The 23,872-nt window shown below is 39.9% G+C and overlaps 1 protein-coding gene across 2 annotated transcripts in view; it reads left to right on the forward strand.

Moving 5' to 3' along the window:
- Nucleotides 1-3,684: 3,684 nt before the first annotated feature.
- LOC5574265 (fatty acyl-CoA reductase wat) overlaps nucleotides 3,685-23,872 on the forward strand; it is a 103,899-nt gene continuing 83,711 nt past the window's right edge. For both annotated transcript variants that reach the window (XM_021852655.1, XM_021852656.1), the window contains exon 1: nucleotides 3,685-4,080. In XM_021852655.1, coding sequence (XP_021708347.1) covers nucleotides 3,841-4,080 — 240 coding nt within the window. In that variant the 5' untranslated portion in view covers nucleotides 3,685-3,840. The remainder of the gene's footprint in view (nucleotides 4,081-23,872) is intronic.

Here is a 23,872-nt window from a genome sequence, read left to right on the forward strand (position 1 = left end):
GAGGATACAGATCAAAGGTATCAATTTGGAGATTCCTTCGATTTTGAGAACTGTTAGGTTGTTTAACCTCAAATATGTGTTTAATCACCGGATTTGCTTAAATTTTGAGCTTCCGGAAAACTGTAATAGACGAATTCGAGATGAAATCTAAAGCCAGCTCTAGCCAGCTTGTACTGTGAGAAATTATAATAATTTTATGAAATAATAATATATATATTTTTCCGCTAATTTTAAAATACAATCAAATATTTGCCACGAAAATATTAATCGCGTAATGAAAAGAAAACCGTAAAAAAATAAAAAATCTCAAAAACACCAAAATATACCTCTCTGAAATTTTGACATCCATTTCATCAAGTAGGGGAACTAGGGGTAAAATGAACACCCTAAACAGTTTTCATGTTTTCTTGCTTATTCAGCTGTCAGATTATTTTTCAATTGCTAAGAATTGAAGAAAGATGTTTATGCAATGTAACAAGATGAAATATTGTGATGGAAATAGAATTTTATCAACATTATTATAATTTTGAAAATTTCTTTACACAGAGTCAATGTTCCAAACATGTGGGTAAAATGAACATTTAACGGGGGTAATATGAACATATACTGGGGATAAAATGAACATATAGCGGGGGTAAAATGAACACCATTCAAATTGTGCGGTATGATTCTCGGCATCTGGTACATGATCAATGCATATCTCACAGGCATTCCGGAATCGATGGAACGTTTAACCGCGACCGTTTGGATGGCTATCCATGTCTGTCTTTGTATTTTCTCCGGAAAACTCTCGGCATCTGAAATCAAATCCGTCAGCATTCGCCCTGCCATGGTGTTTATATTACCCCCATCTCAAGTGGTTCATTTCATCCCCAAAGAATCAACATATTCAAAACATCTGTTCTAATAATTTAGAAGATAAAAATACTATCAATTTCCGTCTACTTATCATAAATACTTTAAAGATATGGTGTGCTACGCTGTTTAATAGATTTTTGATGATTTTAGTCATAAAAATCTTAAATTCCACGAGTGAAAAATTACATCATATGAGAAAACGGAGAGACGTACTTTGTTTTTGTTTACTTTTCCAGCTTTTGACAGTTCTAGATCGCTCTAGAGTTGTCGAAATAGTTCTCTAGTCTGAAGATTAAGGATGGTGTTATATTTTGCATAGATTTATAGCATAATTACCGTAAAACACAAACCTGATCATTTTATCCCCCCCCCCTTTTAATTTTACCCACAGTTCCCCTATTGTTATATGTTGCCTGAAAGTTTGAGCTTGCGATTTTTTGCGTTTTTGGAGATATTAAGGTTCAAAAATTGGTCTTTTTTTATTTTTTTCATAATTTTTTAATTTTCATGCGTCGTATTATAATTTTTTTTTTTCAACCAGAGCTAGTTTTTGCCATATATTTATCAGCAAAAAATATGATATGACATGGTTCTTAAAAAAAATGACAAATTCGGTGAAAAAATCGTTTTTTTCACGATTTTTTTTCTAATTTTACCAATAACTCGAACAGTAGGCTGTGGAATTTTGACGTCTTCGAGAGAGTTGTTTATTTTATCCAAATGAACGACTTTGCCCAACATGTCAAGTCTCTAGAACGTCACAGTAAAAAGTTAGATTGTGGTGCCACCTATGCGGACGATTTACGAACTATCCGTTTATATCAGTAGATGGTCCTCGTTGTTACAAAAAACTTTGCCGAAAACATCAAATACCGGAAACGCTTCGATACCGAGTTATTAATTTTGTTCCGCCAGATTGCGTCTTTGGTCCATAGTGTAATGATGAATATATTTTTTTCAGATTTTATTGGACGTACTTTATAACCTAGTACAAGTTTTGTACAACAAAGTCGCCTAGAAATAACGCGATTTGTACAAAACTGGTAAAAGGAGCTTTCAAAAATTGCTACACCATATACATACAGGTAGCAAAAAAAAATTACTCAAAATTTAAAATCTGATCTTAATAAATGCAAGAATAAAATGTGTGAAAATCATATTTTTAGGGGGGTGCCGTAGCCTCGAGGTTACGCTTTCGCTTCGCAAGCGGAAGGTCAAGGGTTCGATTCCCTATCCCCCCACACAAAAACTCCGTCCAGCCACCAGAAGACGCCGCACAAAGGACCGTGTATTGGGGAAGAACACATCCAACCTTCGTCAGTATCAGATGGTGACTGAGACAAACTGACCCTCTTTGTAGGCTGTTGCCTCACACGATACGGAAACATGGCAAAATGAACCACCGCACACCAATGGACTACGGCTATATGGATATGGATTGGACCAACGGCAGCTCTCTCCTCTACCTGCACGGTATGAGAGAGATAGCAATAAGGATAAAAATAGATTCTACAACAATATGATAATCGGCATAGTAGTGGCCAAGTGCACGGAGTGCCTAAAAAAAAAAAAAAAAAAACTTATTTGTATCTGCACTAGTCTCGAAATGGCAGTATGGTAAAGTCGTGCCCATACTTTCTGGGACACCCTTTATTGTAAGTGTTACGTCTGTTTGTCTGTGGCTTCACTGTAGCGTAGAGAAGCTTTCATCGGTAGATTGCAGTGAAGAAATTGAAAATAGCCGAACCAAGGGAGGGATGCAGTTCAATGGGTTTAACACGCTTCATCCACCGAAAAAGCACCAAAATAGAGCGCCTTGGGGCGTTTTCTTACTAAGGAATCATGGAAGCATCGTTTAAAAGGCTCTCTTATTATGGACAATACGAGTGTGGTGAACCTAGGAGCAGTGCTGGGAATGGTAATAGTAGTAGGCTTGACTTTTCGCGAAAATCACGTGGCTCTCCCAGTACAGTAGTTCAAAAACGTGAATCTCATCAAGTAGCCTATGTTGGGAGCACGAATTTTCTAAATCATGAGTGTCATTGAAGGCTTTAAGGCTCAAGATTCCATCATTCAATCATCAGCAATCATCAAAAACGAAAAACCAGTTTTTTTGTTCAAATTTAAAGGAATGCCCATAAAAATCTATCATTGCAATCCAGATAGCAATTGTAATGCAATGATAGATTTTCTTGAACATTGCTTAAATTTTGAGCAAAAAAACTGGTTTTGATAATTTGTAAAACGATGATGGTTATTTTCCTCTTAAATGCGGGAAATAGAACATTTTTCTACAGTAATTCTGGGTTGCCCTTAGCAACGGGTGTTTTGCTATTTTCATGGCTTTTTGCCTACAGCAGCGATGGGTGTGAGTTTGACTGGCTTTGCTGACTGTGATTGGCTTTGCTTGGCTACTGTAGAGTGAAATTCAAGATTTTTCCCAACCCTGCCTAGGAGCAACCGTTTCTGGGTTTACTATCAAAATTCAAACAGAGTTTTGTTAGCTTTATTAAGTACTTTCAGAGCCTGAAGTCATTTTGTTCACATTCAAGGAGCTTGAAAATGTTGCACTGTGTAATAGAGTGATGTAATAAAATTTAATGTTGAAGATTTGTTTCATGAACTGGTAAGTATATTAGTTGTGGATCGGTCTATTCCATAGCCCTATTGCTATGCAAGAACTGCTACTGACAAAAAATAGCTAGTTTACACTCATCCACAAAGGGTTCTTTTTCATAAACCAACCCTCAATTACCCTCCCTCGGTGAGAAAAAATCACCTGTTCTCGTCCTCATATACCTTTTTGTGGTCAACGGAAAACTTCCCAGCACCACCTCTTCAGTTCGGTTCCAAACGCCTACGATGATACTTAACAGTACGATTGGGATTGCGGTATTGACAGTGGACAACTCAAATGTAAATCGGAATAATCCGTTGTGAGTACGTGGAAAAAGTACATTGAAACAGTTTCGACAGTGCGTCATGGCGAGCGATACATTGTTACATAAAAATGGGGAATATTCCCAACCCGGCGAAGTGAATCATATCCTGTCGATGTACAAAGACGCAACCATTCTGATTACCGGAGGAACGGGATTTCTCGGCAAGATTCTGCTGGAGAAGGTGCTGCGTTGCTTGGAAGTGAGAAAAATTTTCCTGCTGATTCGCCGGAAGGACGATTTGAGCGCCCAGGAACGGCTGGTCAAGCTGCTGCAGGATGCGGTAGGTGCTGCTGTACTGCTCATGTTCGCATGGTCGACATAATCACCTGCACTATCATTGTTGGGAAAATTAGTTTTGGTGTTTCCAGCTGCATTCTTGCATCTTTTTACAATTTTGGTTAAATAATCTGTGCACGTCCCACGAGTTTATTCTTGGGTAAAATATGTACATATATCTAAAAAAATGCATTCTGGAAATAACGGCGCTTACGTCGACTATTCGAATATGGGCATTGTAATGCTGACATGGTTTGTTGACACGAGTGATGGCTTTCGTAGTTGTCGTTATCGTGGTTGTAATGCGCTGATTGATGTCAAATTGTTTAAATCTTCTTGATGGTTTGGAATTTGCTTGATATGAGAGTGTAACTATTTCGAGAGCAGAAACTAAAAGGATCAAACTATGACACAATAAAAAAGTTCCTTGAACAGATACCTTGAAGTAACATGCTCTGCTACTGAAACAGACTAGTAATCTCGGTGATAGCGAAAATGAAGGGACGGTGGAATTAGTAGTAGACTTGGATTAAAAATGAGGTATTTTAAGATGTGCTTATTCAGTTCACTATTTTTATATTTTCTTCTCTATATCGGTACATCTGACATAGTGCTGGTTGCACGTTGGAGGACTTCATGGCTTAGACGTCAAACGATAACACAAATAAATCTCGCGGAACATTACTAAAGGACCTATGTACAAATGAGAGATTCTCTTCTCTCTCGTTCTCTTTCGATTATAACAGTGGAATACTAAAGATTTTGGGAAATTTTTCACTATAGATCGAAAGTCAATTTCCTTGACTAGCGTTTCATACAAAAAACGCAACAGAAGAGGTTAATGTGACACAGTTATTTATAAAAGAGAAAGTAAACAAAGAGAGCCTCTCAATGTTAGATAGGTCCTTTAGTAATGTTAATGATGACATTGTATTTATATTTAAAGTTTTTACACTGCAAGTTTAGGAATGCAACAATACTGCATAAGATGAAATCAACTTAGTGATGCGCTGTAAGCACCGTAAAACGGGGTATCTTTGATAATGCATGTTTTGAATTTCATTATCGGCATATCGGTCTATTTTGCTCGAAGTAAGAGGGAGCATGAAGAAGAAAGCAATGAATACTAGATGGATAGGTACCGTAAGGGAACGGCGACAGAAATTGGATTTAGATGTTGAAGAGGGCATACCATGCCATGCTTACGGTTAAACTGAACGGTTTGCTTGGATTCGGCTTGCTTGTAGAACGAAGTTGGTGGTTTCAGTAGATCCATTGATGTTCGGAGTTTTCTGCCCAGTAACAGTTCTGATGGCGACTTCCCTTCATGCGCGCTACGGCACGGAGTGAAACGGTAACACAGAAGAAAAGTGTCAATAGGGTCCTAAAGCCCTGTCCCAATTTTAGTGCCAAACGCTTAAGTTTAGACCAAAAACACATGTTTACTCAATTTTCTAATGTTTTCCGTTGGTTTAAGCCCAAAAAACATTTGTTTAGATTTTGTCACATCCTTTGGCTTAAACTCAAATTTTGGGTGTATTTTGTTTTCCGTGTAGCTTACGAAATGTCAGATAGGAACAACCCCAGTGGTCGAACTAAACCCCCTGTGGTGTTTTTGTCGACTAAGCGAACGTCAAACATGATCAAAAGTGTCAAGGTTCATTAATGGACCAAATTTTTAAATTAAAGTTTAAACATGATATAGCCATTATTTGAGCGGGAAAAATTGCGAAAGTAGTTACATTAACATGCTTTTTTGTGTTATTAAATAAAAACAAGATTTCATTAAAAATTTTAGGACCCAATTGCTTCACGGAGTATCTCTCCCCCCGCAGTGATTTTTCAAGTCCTAGCTTGAATGTATCGACGAATCTCTCAGCGAGTCAGTTCAACTGTGGATGATACGGTGGTGTCTTCAGAAGAAGGATACCGTTGGTACTGCAGAAAGCTTCGAACTCTTCACTGGTGAACTGTGTACCGTTATCTGTAACCAATTTTTCTGGCATACCGTTCCTAAAAAAGATTAAGGAACCGCGGGGCAAGTGGGAACGAAAAAAACGATAGTTCAAACAAATTGTTCAATAAAATTTTCAAATGTCAATATTTTTCAAATCCAACAACACAAACACGTTTTGGCATCATATTTGCTGATGTGTGCATGAAACTAATCGAATAATTTCGAAATTGTGAAAACCTTGGAAGAAAGTTTTAGAATGAGCCAATGGACGCAATTACCTCGCTAAGCGGGGCAAGTGGGACACATCCAGTTTCATGCGTCAATCCACATCAGTAAGTCAACCATTACAATAATAGGATTGATAAGTCATAGATTTTTAATTTTAGGTACATATTTGATGTACATAAGGGATCAACCTTAAAATACGTTACGTTTTAGGAAGAAACCCCTCACATTCAATATTAACTAAAAATTCCTCAATAAAAGCGTAAAGAGGAATTAAAAATGTTCAAAATATATCATTAATAAGTTGTTAATTAAAATGTAGCACAAAACCAATCAATAATTGACGTAATTATAAATATGTTTAGTTATTCTTTATATGCATGGCAGAAAACCACCTTATGGCATGGAACTGTTTTCCAGCACTACTTAATTTGGCAGAAATTACAAATAAAGTTCAAATAACATAGAAAAGTAATCGTTCTCATGATGCATTTCCAATTTCAGCTGTGTGTTTGTTCAATTTTGAAGTCGTATATCAAAAATAAAAAAAATATTAAAAGGAAAAAGAATAATAACACTTTTTTTTTCTCTCTTATGCAATTACGTAATTTGAGGTTGATCTTTTTTGATAAAAATCATTTGTTTGAATGTTTTAGTGCTACTCTCTAGCAAAATGTATGAAACGTGTACGAAAAGTTTTGATTCTGGTTTTTGTTTTGATAGGTCCCACTTACCCCAGGTACAAATATATTTTGGGGTAAGATAGACCATCGAAAATTTCATATGAAATGAAAACAAAATACTGGTTTATCGTTAACAGCTTGTAATAATACTAAAAAATATAGCTTACTGATGGAAATTCAATTTAAAACACATTTATTTTTTGCGAGTCATTGCAAGACGTGAAACGTGTCACAATTTGTCATGCAAGTTGAAAATGGCGCTGAACGGACAACTGTTACATGAACCACATGGTAATAGAAATAACAATATGTTTAGTACTAAATACATTCCTTGTTATTGTATCTTCAACTTTCTAGAAGAATACCCCCATGAAAAACTTTTCCTAGTTGAGCTATGACGAAACGCCCCACATACCCCGGATTCTCACTTGCCCCGGGGTACCTTACTCGGAACATGGTTACAGTAGCAGATGTTGTGATGCGCTTGGTAGAGATGACTTCTGGCTTTTTACTGAATACGTCGACAACAATCAAATAGTAATTACCTGAGAGAGACTCGCGAAGAGGAAAAATATCTACGTCATATGCATCTGGGCTTGTCACGAAACGTCAAATGCAGCCCGTCGTTTTCATGACTGAAGTAAAATGTATTGTATTCAAAATAATCTATTATTAAAAACCAATCATCGGAGCAATTTTTTCAAAGATGCTGATAAATATAAAGACAAGACTAGTTATTTTTAATGTCGGCTACGTTTTCTGGTATGAAATTTCACTTAAAATGCCGTTTATGTTTCGATGTGATGCAAACTCAAAAGTTTTTTGCTGAGATTATCATGTGAGAGCTTGAACGGCTTGCGCAAGTTTGATATAAACACAGAGTGGAAGTAGAAAAAACTCAATTTGACTATTTCAGCCAGCTTGCATGCAAGTTTTCCAGCTTGTATGGCAATTTGTTTGCCTAATTTGCCTCAGAACTCATACTTCATGTATATAACAATACTTATCAGCAAAGATCATAATATTTTTGATGCCTTAAAGTTATTTTTTGATGGCTTAGAAAAGTATTGTATATATCCATATAAGAGAAACGAAGAGTTTTGTATGGAAACTGTTAGTATGTTGAAAAAATCGATTTAAGCAAAATTTAATCGTGCGATTTCAACCAAATTATGTCTAAAATGAAAGTTGAAGGCCTATTTTGCACGCTTGATGGATTAGATCACGTAAATTTTTGATAAATCATACTCAAAATTACATGTAAACATCAATTAATACAGTGTTTGAACCAACTTTGGCGACCTGTAGCAAAAAATCTTGACGTGTTGAAACATTTTGAGAACGGCATTAGATTCAGCAACCCCAAATGTACTAGAGGCACATAATTTGATCTTTGAGACACGCAAAAATGTCATTTTTGTAGCGCTGTGTAATTACCATCGACTGGTCCAGCATAATCTGCATGTATCCGCTACCAAGGCACACTGGGCCAGAAGCAGAATTTAGAAAGACAAAAACTCTAGCGCTTTAGGAGTGCATTTTTTCAGGTTGGTGTCAAAGGAGACTTATCTTGAATTTGTTTGTTCTTCAATTTGATGATAAAAGTTAGTTGGAAATTTCGCCGCATAGATGGCGCTGCGATGCAAACTTTTTTGTTTTGCGTCCTAGAGCTTTTGCGTCTTCGGCAATGTTTTAGAACGTGTAAAAATACGATAAGTTGTCGAAGACACCAAAGTTCTAGGACTTCAAATAACAAAGTAATGGTAAAATATACTTAAATTTTACTTTTTTCTACTTTTTACCTCAAAATCGTAAAATGTTTCATTTTAACAACCATGCGTCGCTTAATTTCGATAACATGCATGTACTTTATGACAAAAAAAAAAATCTTATTTTTATATAATTATTTGAATTTTTGAACAAATTATTGTAAAAATATGATAATTTTTTTACATAACTTAACTCAAAAAGTTGCAAATTTTTGCAAAAACTTATCAATGATCCCAAATACGCTATATTTCATCTACCAAATGTCAAAGTTTGCCGGATGTATATTTTGGTATATTTAAGATATCTGAATTCATAATAATCACCGTTTTCATATAAATAGAATAGACTTATTATCAATTTTATCATTTTACTACAATAAGGTGATCAACGGGGACAACGCGATTTTTAACATGATATTACTGCGTCAAATCTAATTCTTTAATTAATCTGAGCAAATAGATCGTGATTTAGACCTAACATGTTTATAGAATACACATCCAATACGAATAATGTTTAATTGGGAACGAGATTTGACAGGGTGTCCCGCGTTTCGCGGGACATATATGGTCGCTTTATACTACAAGATTGTTAGACACATTGCGTCAGTCAAGTTATATTAATCAAATACTTTTTATTAGTCAGGTGTTACAATATCTAGATATTTTCATATTGTTGTGCGGCTCTTATGTCATCTCCAGCAACTGTCTAATTAGAACTTCGCTATGGCCTGCTATAATTCATTTTTTACATCCTGTTATGACCGCGTCGAGACAGTTCTCTCTGGCATAAATCACAATTTACAAATCACTAGTATCAAAATAAAAGTATTTGATTAACAAATCTTAACTGACGCAATGTGTCAAAAATCTTGTAGAATAATGATAAAATTAATAATAAGTCCATTCTATTTATATGAAAAGATGGCTATTTTGAATTAGGATATCTCAAATATATCAAAATATACATCTGGCAAACTTTGACATTTGGTAGATGAAATATAGCGTATTTCGGTACATTGATAAGTTTTTGCAAAAACTTGCAACTTTTTGAGTAAAGTTATGTTAAAAATTATGATGTTTTACAATAATTTGTTCAAAAATTCAAATATTTATATAATAAGATTTTTTTTTCATACAATACATGCAAACGACGCACGGTTGTTAAAATAAAATAGTTTACGATTTTGAGGTAAAAAGTAGAAAAAACGTAAAATTTAAGTGATTTACACATTTTTTACCATAACTGTGTTATTTGAAGTCCTAGAACTTTGGTGTCTTCGACAACTTGTCGTATTTTTATACGTTCTAAAACATTGCCGAAGACACGAAAGCTCTAGGACGCAAAACAAAAAAGTTTGCATCGCAGCGCCACCTATGCGGCGAAATTTCCAACTAATTTTTATCATCAAATTGAAGAACAAACAAATTCAAGACAAGTCTCCTTTGACACCAACTCGAAAAAATGCACTCCTAAAGCGATAGAGGTTTTGTCTGGCTAAATTCTGCTCCTGGCCCAGTGTGCAAGGCTATTCTGGACTCTGGTATAGGCCAAGATCCCAAATAGACCATTTCCGTCAGACCTTACCCCCTATTTTTATATTTTTTTTTTTCGAAAGACGATTATTTTTAATGATTATTGACGCTTTCAGATCTCATTTATATGCACTCCTGATTTTATTGTAAATTTTTGAAAATTCGAGAATTCACCACATTTTGAGTAGTGCGGCACAGTTGTTTCAACCCTGTGGGTAAACAAAGTGGAGATTTTCCCACAACTTTCAATCTCACCCCTGCGCTGAGTGTTTGTAGATATGACGAAATGTCAATGTCAAATCAAGCACACGAGACGACACGACAAAATGGAGAAATTTGAGAGAAATCTGAGGTCCAATGGGCAAGCCTCGTTGTAAATGAAGCCCATCCTTTACTATTGTACTTATAACAAAAACTTCTACAGGAAGACGACTGCCGACCGTTTTAAGCTTATCAAGTGATGGAATTCTCCTTGGAAGCATTTCTGCAACGCTGCGGAACGTTTTCTACAAGAGGGGCATATTGGCCGGTTTGTTTTGAAACGTCAAGAATTGGACCGTTTGCAGATAACATCTTGTACTCGCTTTAGAAGCTACCTGGCAAGAGAAAGTTGCATGCAAAGCATGATTAACTAAGTAGGGTAAGTGTTCCCTAAGTTGTGGGTGTTCCTATAGTTGCGGTAGTGCCGTTTTCACTGATTTTATTACACTAGCCACAGAACCGACACTGCCAATCGATGTATTGGCTTGTTGATGCACGGAATAGTTGAAAAGAGCGTTCAAGTTGCTTTAAAACTGATGAAATATCACTAAAATTGCTAAAACTGTTCTTGCTTGTACCAATAGTTGCGGTAAAGTGTTCCTATAGTGGAGGATCCCATAAGAAAACCACAGATACCGCAACTATAGGAACACAAATTTAAATTATACCTCAACTAAAGGAACAGTGTACCAATAGTGGAGGTATTATTTATCACTGACATGCCGTGGATTACTGCGATGAAATATTTTTTCTCATTAAGTCAATGGTCGTTACTTCCCGTTACAACATTAACATGTCCATTAATCGCGCTTGTTGAATTTAGGCGATTGAATGAAGTTCAACAGTGCTTAGTACCTCCACTATTGGTACATCTACCCTAAATAACACTTTGACACCAAAAACTGTGTAAGTTATGGATTTGCCACTGCGATAGAGCAGTTTTTCCTTAGGGGGGCCTATACCTGTTTACCCTACCGTTTGATATCTGCTGCTTATGTCGTCAAGCTGTTCCGGAACCATATGACCAGTGGGTTATACATACTTCCCCATTTTACCACTCTCGTAGGTCTCCCCGAAAAATCCTCCACTTCCACAATCTGGGGACGAAGATTTCACCGTGCGACGGCGTCCTGTTTCAATTACTCGATTCCAATGAAACCTTCAGGAATCCGAAGAGAATGATGTGCCAAACAAGGATCTCTTACAATTTAGAAAAGGCGATCTTCCGGATGTCACCAAAATCTTCGCAACCTTCAGCCAACCACAAAACCGAGCAGGAGCAAGCGGAGCACCACAATAGCCACAGGCGATGGAGATGAAAAGAATTCCCGCCGTTGTCATGAAAGATTTTATCGTGCCCGATCCGTTCTACCATCAAATTAGTAGAACTACGACGATGGGAAGTGCTAGAGTAGTCTCGACACAAATATTGACAATTCGAGTGACAATTAGAAGTTCGGCAGTCAAAACTTCGGCGAAGTTTAGCGTCGGCATTCTAATTTGGTGCTTCGCCGACGCATAAGGATTGCCTTTGTCGGCGTAGCACTTCGGTAGAATGCCGACGCCGAACTTCGGTGAACTTTCGGTGATATTTCATTTCTCTTATGAACTTCGGTCTAAAGTTAATCTGAATGCACAATAAAAACGGGGCAATAATTGTTGGTGTCAAAGTGTTATTTACTTAGTTAATCATGCTTTGCATGCAACTTTCTCTTGCCAGGTAGCTTCTAAAGCGAGTATAAGACGTTATCTGCAAACGGTCCAATTCTTGACGTTTCAAAACAAACCGGACAATATGCCCCTCTTGTAGAAAACGTTCCGCAGCGTTGCAGAAATGCTTCCAAGGAGAATTCCATCACTTGCTAAGCTTAAAACGGTCTATTAGCAGTCGTCTTCCGTTAAAAGTTTTTGTTATAAGTACAATAGTAAAGGATGGGCTTCATTTACAACGAGGCTTGCCCATCGGACCTCAGATTTCTCTCAGATTTCTCCATTTTGTCGTGTCGTCTCGTGTGCTTGATTTGACATTGACATTTCGTCATATCTACAAACACTCAGCGCAGGGGTGAGATTGAAAGTTGTGGGAAAACCTCCACTTTGTTTACCCACAGGGTTGAAACAACTGTGCCGCACTACTGAAAATGTGGTAAATTCTCGAATTTTCAAAAATTTACAATAAAATCAGGAGTGCATATAAATTATATCTGAAAGCGTCAATAATCATTAAAAATAATCGTCTCTCGAAGAAAAATATAAAAATAGGGGGTAAGGTCTGACGGAAATGGTCTATTGGTCTGACGGAAATGGCTAAATATGAGTAGCCGATTATTTTGAAGAAGTACGAGGTGAACTGCGCCACTTCTCCGGGTAGCGCAGTAAGAGCATTTTTTTCTGTTCGGAACATAAACCACTGCGACCAATATTTGATCTATTGTAGTACATCCCGTGTCCTTTGTGAAGTGCATGTCGTTTTACTTTGTCACTATGAAGAAGAGATTAAGCATTCGGTTTTCTTACAGTTGTAATTCCTAACTTGATCACAGGAAAGGATTCTAACTGAAAGGTTCCTACCCTTCGAAGAGTGTGGTGCATGCACTCTACACAGGCGCGCTCCTTTATCAGGCAAAAACGGATCCCTCGGTGAAGCCAAGAAATTACACCGATATTGTCCATGCATCAGAATCCTAGTCCTTATTTCTTCAAATTAAAGAACGAAATAAATAAAAGATTAGAAAACAAGCTGTTGAATTCGACTCATTTTTTTCCGTGTCTCAAGATCATTCTCGGCAACTGGGAAAACCGAGACTTGTCACTTGGGGATTTTTTTTTTTATTATCGTACAAATTGGGCCGAAGGGTCTCAGATTTTCATGAAACTTTTTCCACAGGCAGGGCTCATGGATAAATGAATAAAAAAAATTGAGAAAAATTCAGGGTCGCCTATTTTTCCGGAAAACTCAGGTGAAAATTTTTTGTTTTCCCTTGACACTACTTACTTTGAAAAATCATAACTCAAGAACGAAGCATCGTAGAAACAAAGTTTTTATATGAAAATTTAAGCAAATTTTCTCAAAAATCCAAAAAAAATATGCACTGGAAAAAGTTTTCCACAAAATTTTTCACCGTTGGGAAAATTCGTAAAGAAAAGCCGGAAAAACTATGCCTGAACTCGTGGAAAATTATCAAAAAAATATTTTCGAGAAGGTAATTTTATAAGCTTTAATCACTGAAATTTTTGGAATGCATTTTTTTTTCGTTTTTGAGTTATGGCCAATTTTGTGAAAAATTTCCAAATGTGCCATATAAGACTTTTCTTTGAAAAATCATAACTCAAGAACGAAACATTGTAGAAACAAAGTTTTTATATGAAAATTTAAGCAAATTTTCTCAAAAATCCAAAAAAAAATATGAACTGGGAAAAGTTTTCCACAAAATTTTCCACCGTTAGGGAAATAAACAAAGAAAAGCTGGAAAATCTATGCCCGAACTCGCGGAAAATTTTTATTAAAATATTTTTGATCTTTTAGGATGTACTTTTTTTTGTTCCTGAGTTATGGTCAATTTTGTAAAAACTGACCATATTAGCCTTTTCTTTGAAAACCCATATTTCAATCGAAGCATTCGAAAAACAAGGATTTTTTATCAGAGCAATTGCAAATTTTCTAAAAGATCTGAAGAAACAATATGGGATTGGTTTTAATGAAGTATAAGTCGGATTGGATTATATTTTTCGTGAAACATTACACCGTTAAGCAAAGATGAAAAACTGTTTCTTTTCCATTCCAAGGGATTCTTTCTTTTCTATGGAACAAATAAGATTCTTTTTATGTTTATCTTTAATTTTATTTATTCAATTATTCAGTACATAACTTACATTTAATCTTAAAACTATCTATTTTTTCAACCGGGAAGATTGCCTTTGGTTGCTACCACCAGAAGATTTTCGTTTCTTTGTAGTATTAAGAACAAAGCATGCTGTATTTTCTTGGTTTTCATGTGTGTTCGGTGACTACCGATTTTGCACTAATGTGCGCACCCGCGAATACACCTGTTCGGCCGTATTTAGCAATCGAAAAACCGGTGATACGATCACTAAAAAACGCACTTTGTTTAATTGAAACTAAACCCTCAAAGTGGACTGTATATTATAAACCGATACCGGCGGCGAATGGTAAGCAACTGAGCTTTCTCCTATCTCTGCCTTATCAGGGATGCTGCGAGAGCCTATCTCTTCGCACACGGTCACTCATTGAGAGTTTATCTACCACATAAATTTCATATTCTGTTCTACAGTAAAGGCCAAAAATATAGTTAATTTATAATAATCTCCCTAACATACCGGCCGCCTTGAGTTCACTCAAAACAATTAATTCAAATATTCTAAAGGTAAAGAAACAATTCAAAATGTGGTACTAGGTAATTCATGGTTCCTTCAATTCTCGTCGAACTCTACCCGAGCTGATGCATCCACTCGCTTTGCGATTGGGCCATTCAGCCGGTCTGAAAGTCAGCGATAACTTCGACCTGATCTGTTGATTTCCTGATGATGACCTTTGGTGGCTTCACTACCCACAAACTTCCGCTGCCTGGAACAATCTTGATGACCTTGACCACTAGAGTTGATCCCCGTATCCTCGTTTCCTGTTGGAGAATAAGATGGCTTAAGTCCGACGCTTATGTTGAAAGATGAGGGACGTAACTTAGGAGTCGCCCCCTGGCGATACCAGATGAAACTATCTGATTTGCCGAAGTGTGCCCCAAATGGGGGCGTGAAACGATTAAGCGGAAGTTGTAGTGGTAGAACGAGCTTGAAGGCATCTCCGATTATCGTTGACTGTCAGAGATTGATGATGATCCGTGGAAGAGTACTTGTCCGGCGAGTTTGCGAACCGTGGGTTGATGCTGATGGAAGGAAATTCGATTGGCTTCCGAAATAATACTTAACGCTAATAAACGTAACTTGTGCTGCAGCCCCTGGCATATACGACGTTAACCGTCGTGAATCGCCAATTGTTGCCCCAAATGGGGCCATACTTAGCTGTGTTGATCTCCAGTGATCTCAGCGATGACCGCAAACGAATTGATAGAGTTGCTCCGTATCTGCCAAAGAATAACAGCGATTGGGATCCGGAATTCAAGATTGGATGAATGAAACATAACTTAGGTGTCGCCCCTTCGGCGGATGTGGCTAGGATGCCACGGATTGCCAATGGATGCCCCAAATGGGGGCGTACTTAGCTTCGATGAGATTTACAGGATAGGGCGACGATATAAACCGGAACAGATGATGGCTCCACGCAGGATTCGTAATGTAGACGAACACTGTCGAGGGAGAACGCATCAGAATGGTCCAGGACACACAAATGATAGAATACATAACTGTAGGGTTGCCCCCAGGCAGTAGCGATATTCTATACCGCAGGATGCCTAAAGATGCCCCATAAGGGGGCGTAAATACTTAGTCCTGGGTTTCCTCGGTCTGGTTATCGCGTGTCGGGAGAATACAGATTTTCGATATTGCCCGTTGAAAGCGACCGTCCTGTGTGCGAACGGCGACAACCCTCACGTTCCCGTCTTGACCAGGGTAGATCTCTATCACTCGTCCCAGCTTCCACTTGAGCTGTGGAATGTTGTCCTCTTTCAACAGAACCATAGTCCCGACGTTCAGGTTGTTTCGCTGCCTTGTCCATTTGTTGCGTTGTTGGAGGTTTGACAAATAGTCAGTCGACCAGTGTTTCCAGATCATCTGACTGTAGCGCTGCACTTTCTGCCATCTGGAGAGTCTACCTTCTGATAGGTCCAGAAGATTTGGCTCGGGTATCGCAGTAAGTGGACGTTGGATCAGGAAGTGTCCTGGGGTTAGCACCTGCAAGTCGGCTGGATAGTTGCTCAGCGGAGTCAGAGGTCTCGAATTAAGGCATGCCTCTATCTGTATCACAACTGTCTGCATCTTGTCTTGACTTAGCCTTCTAGTGCCGATGACCTTCCGCATATGTCCCTTTAGCGACTTGACTGCGGCTTCCCATAAGCCACCGAAATTGGGTGACTTGGCCGGAATGAAGTTGAAGGTGATGGAGTTTCGCGCTGCTTCTGTAGACAGTCGTTCTTGGAACTGCTGCTGTCTAAACATGCGATTGATTTCACTTAGCTGCCTGCGCGCTCCCACGAAGTTTGTCGCATTGTCGCAGAATATTTGTTCCGGCCTTCCACGTCGGGCAACAAACCTCCGTAGAGCAGCAAGAAATGCATCAGCTGTAAGGTCCATAACCACTTCAATGTGGACGGCCTTGCTGACCATACAGACGAACAGGCAGATGTAGCATTTTAATGGAGCGCCCTTTCGTCTCGAATTCTGCAACTCGAACGGTCCGCAGTAATCAATTCCCACTCGTTGAAATGCAGGGGCTGGCGATACTCTCTCGAACGGTAAATCACCCATCAACTGCTCGTGAGCTCGTGGTTTTGCTCTGAAACACTTCATGCACTCGTGAGTCACCTGCCTAGCCAGGTTTCGAACGTTCAGTGGCCAAAATCTTTCGCGAACACAAGATATCATCAACTGCGGTCCTCCGTGCAGCAGTCGATGGTGGTAATCGATCATTATCAACTTCGTCAGTGGATGTCGGTTCTCCAGTATGATCGGGTGTCTACGCCCGCGGGAGACTGGAGCATTACCGAGCCGGCCGCCGACGCAAAGTACTCCATCGATCATCTTCGGGTTCAGGGTACGAAGTTTCGAAGCTGGCCTAACAGCACTCGTTGCTGCAAGATCCGATAACTCCAATGGGAAGCATTCCGACTGAGCTAGTTTTACTAGAACTAGTAAGGCTTCTTCGTGTTCCGCGACTGTGATGATTCCCGATCTCCGTTGCTGCCTGTTCTGGGGTTTACAGTTGAAGGAAAACCGGCGTAACCAAGCAGTCAGACGAACGAGGTTCGAAAGGCTCGAACGTAACTTGAATATCTCACTTGGAGGCAGAATCTGCAGAACTGCTGACACTAGCGGTCTCTCCTCCAGAGTAACTGAATCGAACTGCTGTTCATGAACCTGTGCGTTTTTCGGCCAATGGTGAGTTTCCTTTCTCAGCCATTCCGGACCATTCCACCATAGCGAATTATTCGCTATCTCAGCCGGAGTGGCGCCTCGCGAAATTATATCCGCGGGATTCTCGATTCCTGGAACGTGGTTCCATATTCCCTCCATCGTGGCATGCTGTATCTCCGATACACGATTGGCCACAAATGGCTGCCATCTAGACGGATGCGAAGATATCCAGCATTTTACAATTGTCGAGTCCGTCCAAAAGAAAGACTTCGCAGCTATCATCATGCTGGAGGAGACAGATTCAAAGAGATGCGCCAACAATAGCGCTGCTGATAGCTCCAGCCGTGGGATATTCTGCTTCTTCTTTCTTTTGCTGAGGTCTTCCAACGGCGCAATCCTTGACTTGGCCATTAGAAGATTGATTGTGACTTGACCGTCTTGATTCACGCAACGCAAATATATCGCAGCTCCGTACGCCTTGTCACTTGCATCGCTGAATCCATGGAACTCACACGAGACTACGTCTTTTCTGAAGTTGATCCACCGAGGAACAGATATGGCATCCAACTCACGCAGATTCGTTCGGAACTCCAGCCATTTCTGCTGGAGCTCACCGCTTAGTGGTTCATCCCAGGAGTATTTTCCTCTCCAAAGATCTTGAAGAAAAAGTTTTCCGAGGACTATCACTGGACCAACTAGGCCGTAGGGATCGAAAAGGCGTGCTATCTCCGACAGCACAATACGATGCGTAATTGGCCCACCTGGCCTCCAATCTGGAACCTTCATCCACAGCGTATCCGTAGCTGGCTCCCACGTGAGCCCTAGTGTCTTCACAGTTGCCTTCTCATCCACTCGATCATTCACTCGATCGTCTCGAAGATGCAAAGGGATTTCCTTCAGAACATCCGGATTGTTAGAGTTCCATTTCCGCAGATTGAACCCAGAACCCTTCAGAAGTTCCAGAACTTCCTTACAGAGCTGTTGACTTTCCTCAACTGTGTCCGCACCTGCAAGCATGTCGTCAACATAGAAGCTCTTCTTGACCACCACTGATCCCAATGGATATCGCTCTGCTCCATCTTCAGCACACTTGTTCAAGCACCGCGTGGCGAGGTAAGGCGCTGATGCTGTTCCGTATGTTACGGTGGTGAGCTTGTACGCTCGCAATGGTTCATCAATCGAGTCTCTCCAAAATATTTTGTGTAACTGCTGATCGGATTTGTGCTGCCATACCATCCGGTACATTTTTTCCGCGTCTCCTACTACTGCATACTTGAACAACCGGAACCGCAACAATATGCTTCGGAGGTCGTCCTGAACAACAGGTCCCACCATCAGAACGTCGTTCAGAGACACACCTGTGTCCGTTGAACAGGATGCGTCGAAAACTACTCTTAGTTTTGTAGTAGTGCTGTCTGGTTTGATCACTGCGTGGTGTGGAACATAGTATTCTGGACCCGGCTCTTCATCATCGCTGGCTACCTCTTCCATATGACCCATGGAAAGGTACTCGTGCATGAATGCCGTATACAACGCCTTCATTTCCGGGTTTCCATTTAACCGCCTTTCCATAGCTAGGAAACGTTTCTTCGCAATTGCCTTCGACTCTCCAAGTTTTTCCAGCATGTTCTTCTTCTTCGGTAGCGTTACTCTGAACTTTCCATCTGAATCCCTGGTAGTCGTCTTCTGGAAGATCGCTTCGCATGTGGATTCCTCAATCGACAGGCAACTTTTCGTGCGACATGATTCCAACTCCCAGAATTTGGCTAGCTCCTCGTATAGCTCTTCAGTAGTCACTGGCGAGGAAGCAACAGTACTGTAACTGACTACAGACGTTTCAGGAAGACCGCCGGCGACAATCCATCCCAGCCTTGTATTACGTAGAATCAATCTTGAATCAGAAATCCTCCGCTGTGCGTTCAGCAGAAGGTCGTAGAAGATGATGTTTCCAAGAATGACATCGGCGGCTCCGGATTTGTTGAAGGATGGATCCGCTAGGGTGATTCTTTCTGGCATATTCCAGGAAGACACATCAATGTTTTGCTGTGGCAAATTTGACGTCACCTTCGGAAGCACGTAGAATTTCAGCTCACACGACATGTACGATGAGCTGCACGATGAAACTGATGCTAACACTGCTTGTTTGCTGACAGATGAACAACCACCCACTCCGTCGACCGACAAATTTTCCCGTAGACGTTGAAAATTCAACCTTTGTGACAGCGATTCAGACATAACACAGATCGAGATCCGTTATCCAACGAAGCGCGTGCGAGAACGATGTTTCCGTAACGATCACCGAGCTTCACGATAGCGGTAGATAGAAGCGCAATGTTTGACTGATGGAGTGTTTCGAATGGTGTAGCAGTGGTGTGTACAGTTGGAGTATTGGTGGGGGGTGCATTTTGCGAAGATGTACTTTGTGTTTGTGTAGACTGTGGAGTGTTATGAGACGTGTTCCGGTTTTGGGCCTGATTCAAATGCTGGGGTGGTGGATTCGCGGTTTGAGGTCTTTTCGGTGGGCCTTGGGAGGAGGGCTGACTCGAAGTTTGCTCTTGTTGAACTGAAGCCACGAACGGATGAAGCAAGTGATGATGGTTTTGACCACACTTGCCACACGAAGATCTCGAACAATCCATGACGTAGTGCCCTGGCCGTAGACAGTTCAAGCACAATCCAAGCCGTCGAACGGTTGCCTTCCTATCGATGACCTTCATTTTCCCGAAACGCCTACACTGTTCGATTGAATGTGTTCCACCGTTACAAATTTGACAGTTTCCACTGGGCGATACAGCAGCGTGAACCACTGGAGGCTTGACCGGCCGCTTGAAGTCACTGCTTTTTCGTGCAGACGTGGACTGCAGTATGGAACAGTGATTCTCCAGAAATTCCACCATGCGCTGATAAGTAGGAATGTCCTTTGAACTATGGTGAGTTTCCCAGTGACGAATCGTATCGTCATCCAGCCTTTGGGAAAGCATGAACGCTAACAGAGTACTCCAATCGTTAGGCCTCTCTCCTAACTTCTCCAACTGTTGAAGGTTCACCCTGAACGTCGTCAGAAGATGATTGAGTCCCTGAAAGCTTTCAGTCTTCATTGGCGCGACAGCGAAGAGAGCTCTCAAATGCTCCTGAGCAATCAGTTTATGATTCTCGTACTTCGCTTCTAGAGTCTCCCACGCAAGTGTGTAGTTTGCAGCAGTGACTTGGATCTGATTGATTTGTAGCAGCGCTTCGTCCTTCAATGAACTTCGTAGGTAGTTGAACTTATCAATCATATTTAGTTGGTTGTTGGTGTGTATCAACGACCTGAAGTTGTCCCGGAAATTGATCCAATCCGAGTGTTTTCCAGTAAAGGTTGGGAGTCTTAATTCTGGATACTTCATCCTCGACGGCTGACAAACCTCGGCTCCTGCTTGTCGTTCAACTATCACCCCTTGATTTCCGATCATCTTCGTATGGAGTTGCTGCTTCAAGCGAAAATACTTGTTCTCGAATTCCTTGAAGATCTCTTCGTTCTCCCTCTGTCGAGCCTCGGCCATGGCTGCTTGATCGACTGGAGCATCATCTACACCTTCAGCACCAACAGCACCTTCCACTTCAACAGTATCCAAGTCATCAGTAATAACTTCGATTTTCACTCGCACTTCACAATATTTATTGTACACTTCGTCTAATCTCTGCATTCGAAACTGTAGTTCATTCTTGTCGCGTTGGTCATCGTACGTTCTCAAAAACTCCTGTATGTTGTCCAACGTAACCCAGGCATGACGTTCCTGCTTCACAAGTGCTCTAAGATCCGCAGCTGGCATGATGACTGGAAGCACTACACAATCACTGTTAGCAAAACTCACTCCCGAGACCTCAAACGACCGCGCGAATTGACAGAAGACAGGCCAAAATGATCAAAGTGAACTAATCACTTTCCAGCAATCTCAAATTGTGCCTTCAAAGGCAATAAATCGGAAAACCAGAGAATCTCAAACACGATCTCCACAATATCTACTTAAATTGTACAATCTTGCATGCGATTTATATGCTCATCAGGAGCGTTTTGTATTTGTCTACCCTAGGTAGAGCAAGCACACCACTGGCAGGCGCATAATGCAAGCCAAGCCAGGTACCTCAACCACTCAACCTCTAGCACACACTGTACTTATCTGACGTCCTTTGGCGATCTCCAGATGTCCACTTTGGGCCTTGGGCACAGCAATGATGGTCAGCAGGAACAGCGAGCGATGTCTCCGATCCTCTAAATCGTCTCCAGCAACCACACGTGCAAATCCAACGGCCGCAGAAGCGACGGCAAAGAATCCTCAGCAAAGGCGACGTTTTGAATTTCTTCTATTATCACCACACTGCCCGGGCAATCACATTCACTTTTCAAGCGACGTCCCCACACCGGCACCACAAAGCGAATAAACACAATGCATTTGTCTATTGTCCGGCAGTTCGATGACCGGTATCGAACCCAAGCGACGCGAAAGGGTATTAACGGGTTTGGCGTAAATCCGGGTCGTCAGGACCAAATGTTCGGTGACTACCGATTTTGCACTAATGTGCGCACCCGCGAATACACCTGTTCGGCCGTATTTAGCACTCGAAAAACCGGTGATACGATCACTAAAAAACGCACTTTGTTTAATTGAAACTAAACCCTCAAAGTGGACTGTATATTATAAACCGATACCGCCGGCGAATGGTAAGCAACTGAGCTTTCTCCTATCTCTGCCTTATCAGGGATGCTGCGAGAGCCTATCTCTTCGCACACGGTCACTCATTGAGAGTTTATCTACCACATAAATTTCATATTCTGTTCTACAGTAAAGGCCAAAAATATAGTTAATTTATAATAATCTCCCTAACAATGTGCATCTGAGAATTCACTCGCAAAAATGCTTCGTTCGTCTTTTGGAATAAATGAATGATATTTTTTTGTTCCAGGAATTGGAACAAGGTTAGAAAATCTCTCCTGAAGTAATTTTTCAGCCTCTGAATAGTAATTTTCAGTTGCATAGACGCATTCCCAATCTTTTTTTAAATTGGTCTTTCACCTTTTGCGACACAGCCCAGATAAAACATTGTTTGGCGTTATTAATTTCCGCTGACTTTCTAATACTAGCATCTCTAGCCATTCGCTTCATATTGCCACCGATACCATCACATGGACCTTTTCCATGTGAGGTTGGGAAAAAGTGCCATTCTGCTCTAATTTTAAAATCATTTTCATGGTTGCATACATTTTTGAAATTTGATTTATTTGTGTACTGCTCTCCGCAACCATCAGAAAGATAAATGATTTTTTCAAGCTCAGGAAATTTATTTTTCAATCTTGAAATTAGTTTTGTTTGAAAAGCATTAACTGATGTCGTGTTATGCTTTTTTATGTCAGCAATTACAACAAAATTTAAGACTTTGATCGAAGATTTGTCTTTGTAATAAATTACAAATGGATGTATTGTTACTTGAGGTCGTACAAAGTAATGGCTTTGAATGGAATCTTGTATCACGCACGAATAATTTTCCGCGAAATCCATCTGGCACATTATTTCTTTGTTTTCAACTAGTGATTCCTTTTTAGCTCTTATAAATTTATTTTGTTTATCCACTTTAAATTGATGCACAAGAAAATTCTCTGTGAGATTTTTCAAGTTTTTTATAAAATAATTTACATTTTCCTCTTTGTTGATAATTTCACAACAAGGAGAAATAATCCAAAAACAATACTTAACTTCTTCAACGTTGTTTTCATCTAAGCGATTGGCAACAAAATCTAATTTCTTTAATTTACAATCCTCACAGGACCTCAAGTAACAATCATCTGTACTATCTGGACATATCATTTGACTAGTCAAAAAGGTGTTTTTTTCTGTATTATGAACTTCAAAGCAATTAGTTTTTTTTTCAATGCATCAACCATGAATTTCATATTCTCAAACATTCATGGCCGATGAATCCTTTGTATAAACACATTGTTTTGGTTTAAGTTTCCAGAACGATGTGAATGAGACAGATTCCTGTTCACTCTTACAGGTTTCCAAATATTGTTTAAATAAAGTATCAAAAGGGTCAAGCAAAAGGCGTTTTTGAACATTTTGGCGCACTCCATTGGGGAACTTAATAGATATGGTATCTTTCAAGCCAGGAAATGGCCGACTGATATCATCCCTTAGGTAAAAATTTGAAACTATGTCTTGGACATCTGATCCATGCGAGGGTCGTCCTACTATTGAAAGTGGTTGAATCCCTAAATTGTATTTTTTTGATTCAGTTATAACGTGTTGAGACACGTCAAAATGAGCTTTAACTTTGGCATATGACCAA

Source organism: Aedes aegypti, chromosome 3, assembly GCF_002204515.2.
Source record: "Aedes aegypti strain LVP_AGWG chromosome 3, AaegL5.0 Primary Assembly, whole genome shotgun sequence".
NCBI classification, from domain to species: domain Eukaryota; kingdom Metazoa; phylum Arthropoda; class Insecta; order Diptera; family Culicidae; genus Aedes; species Aedes aegypti.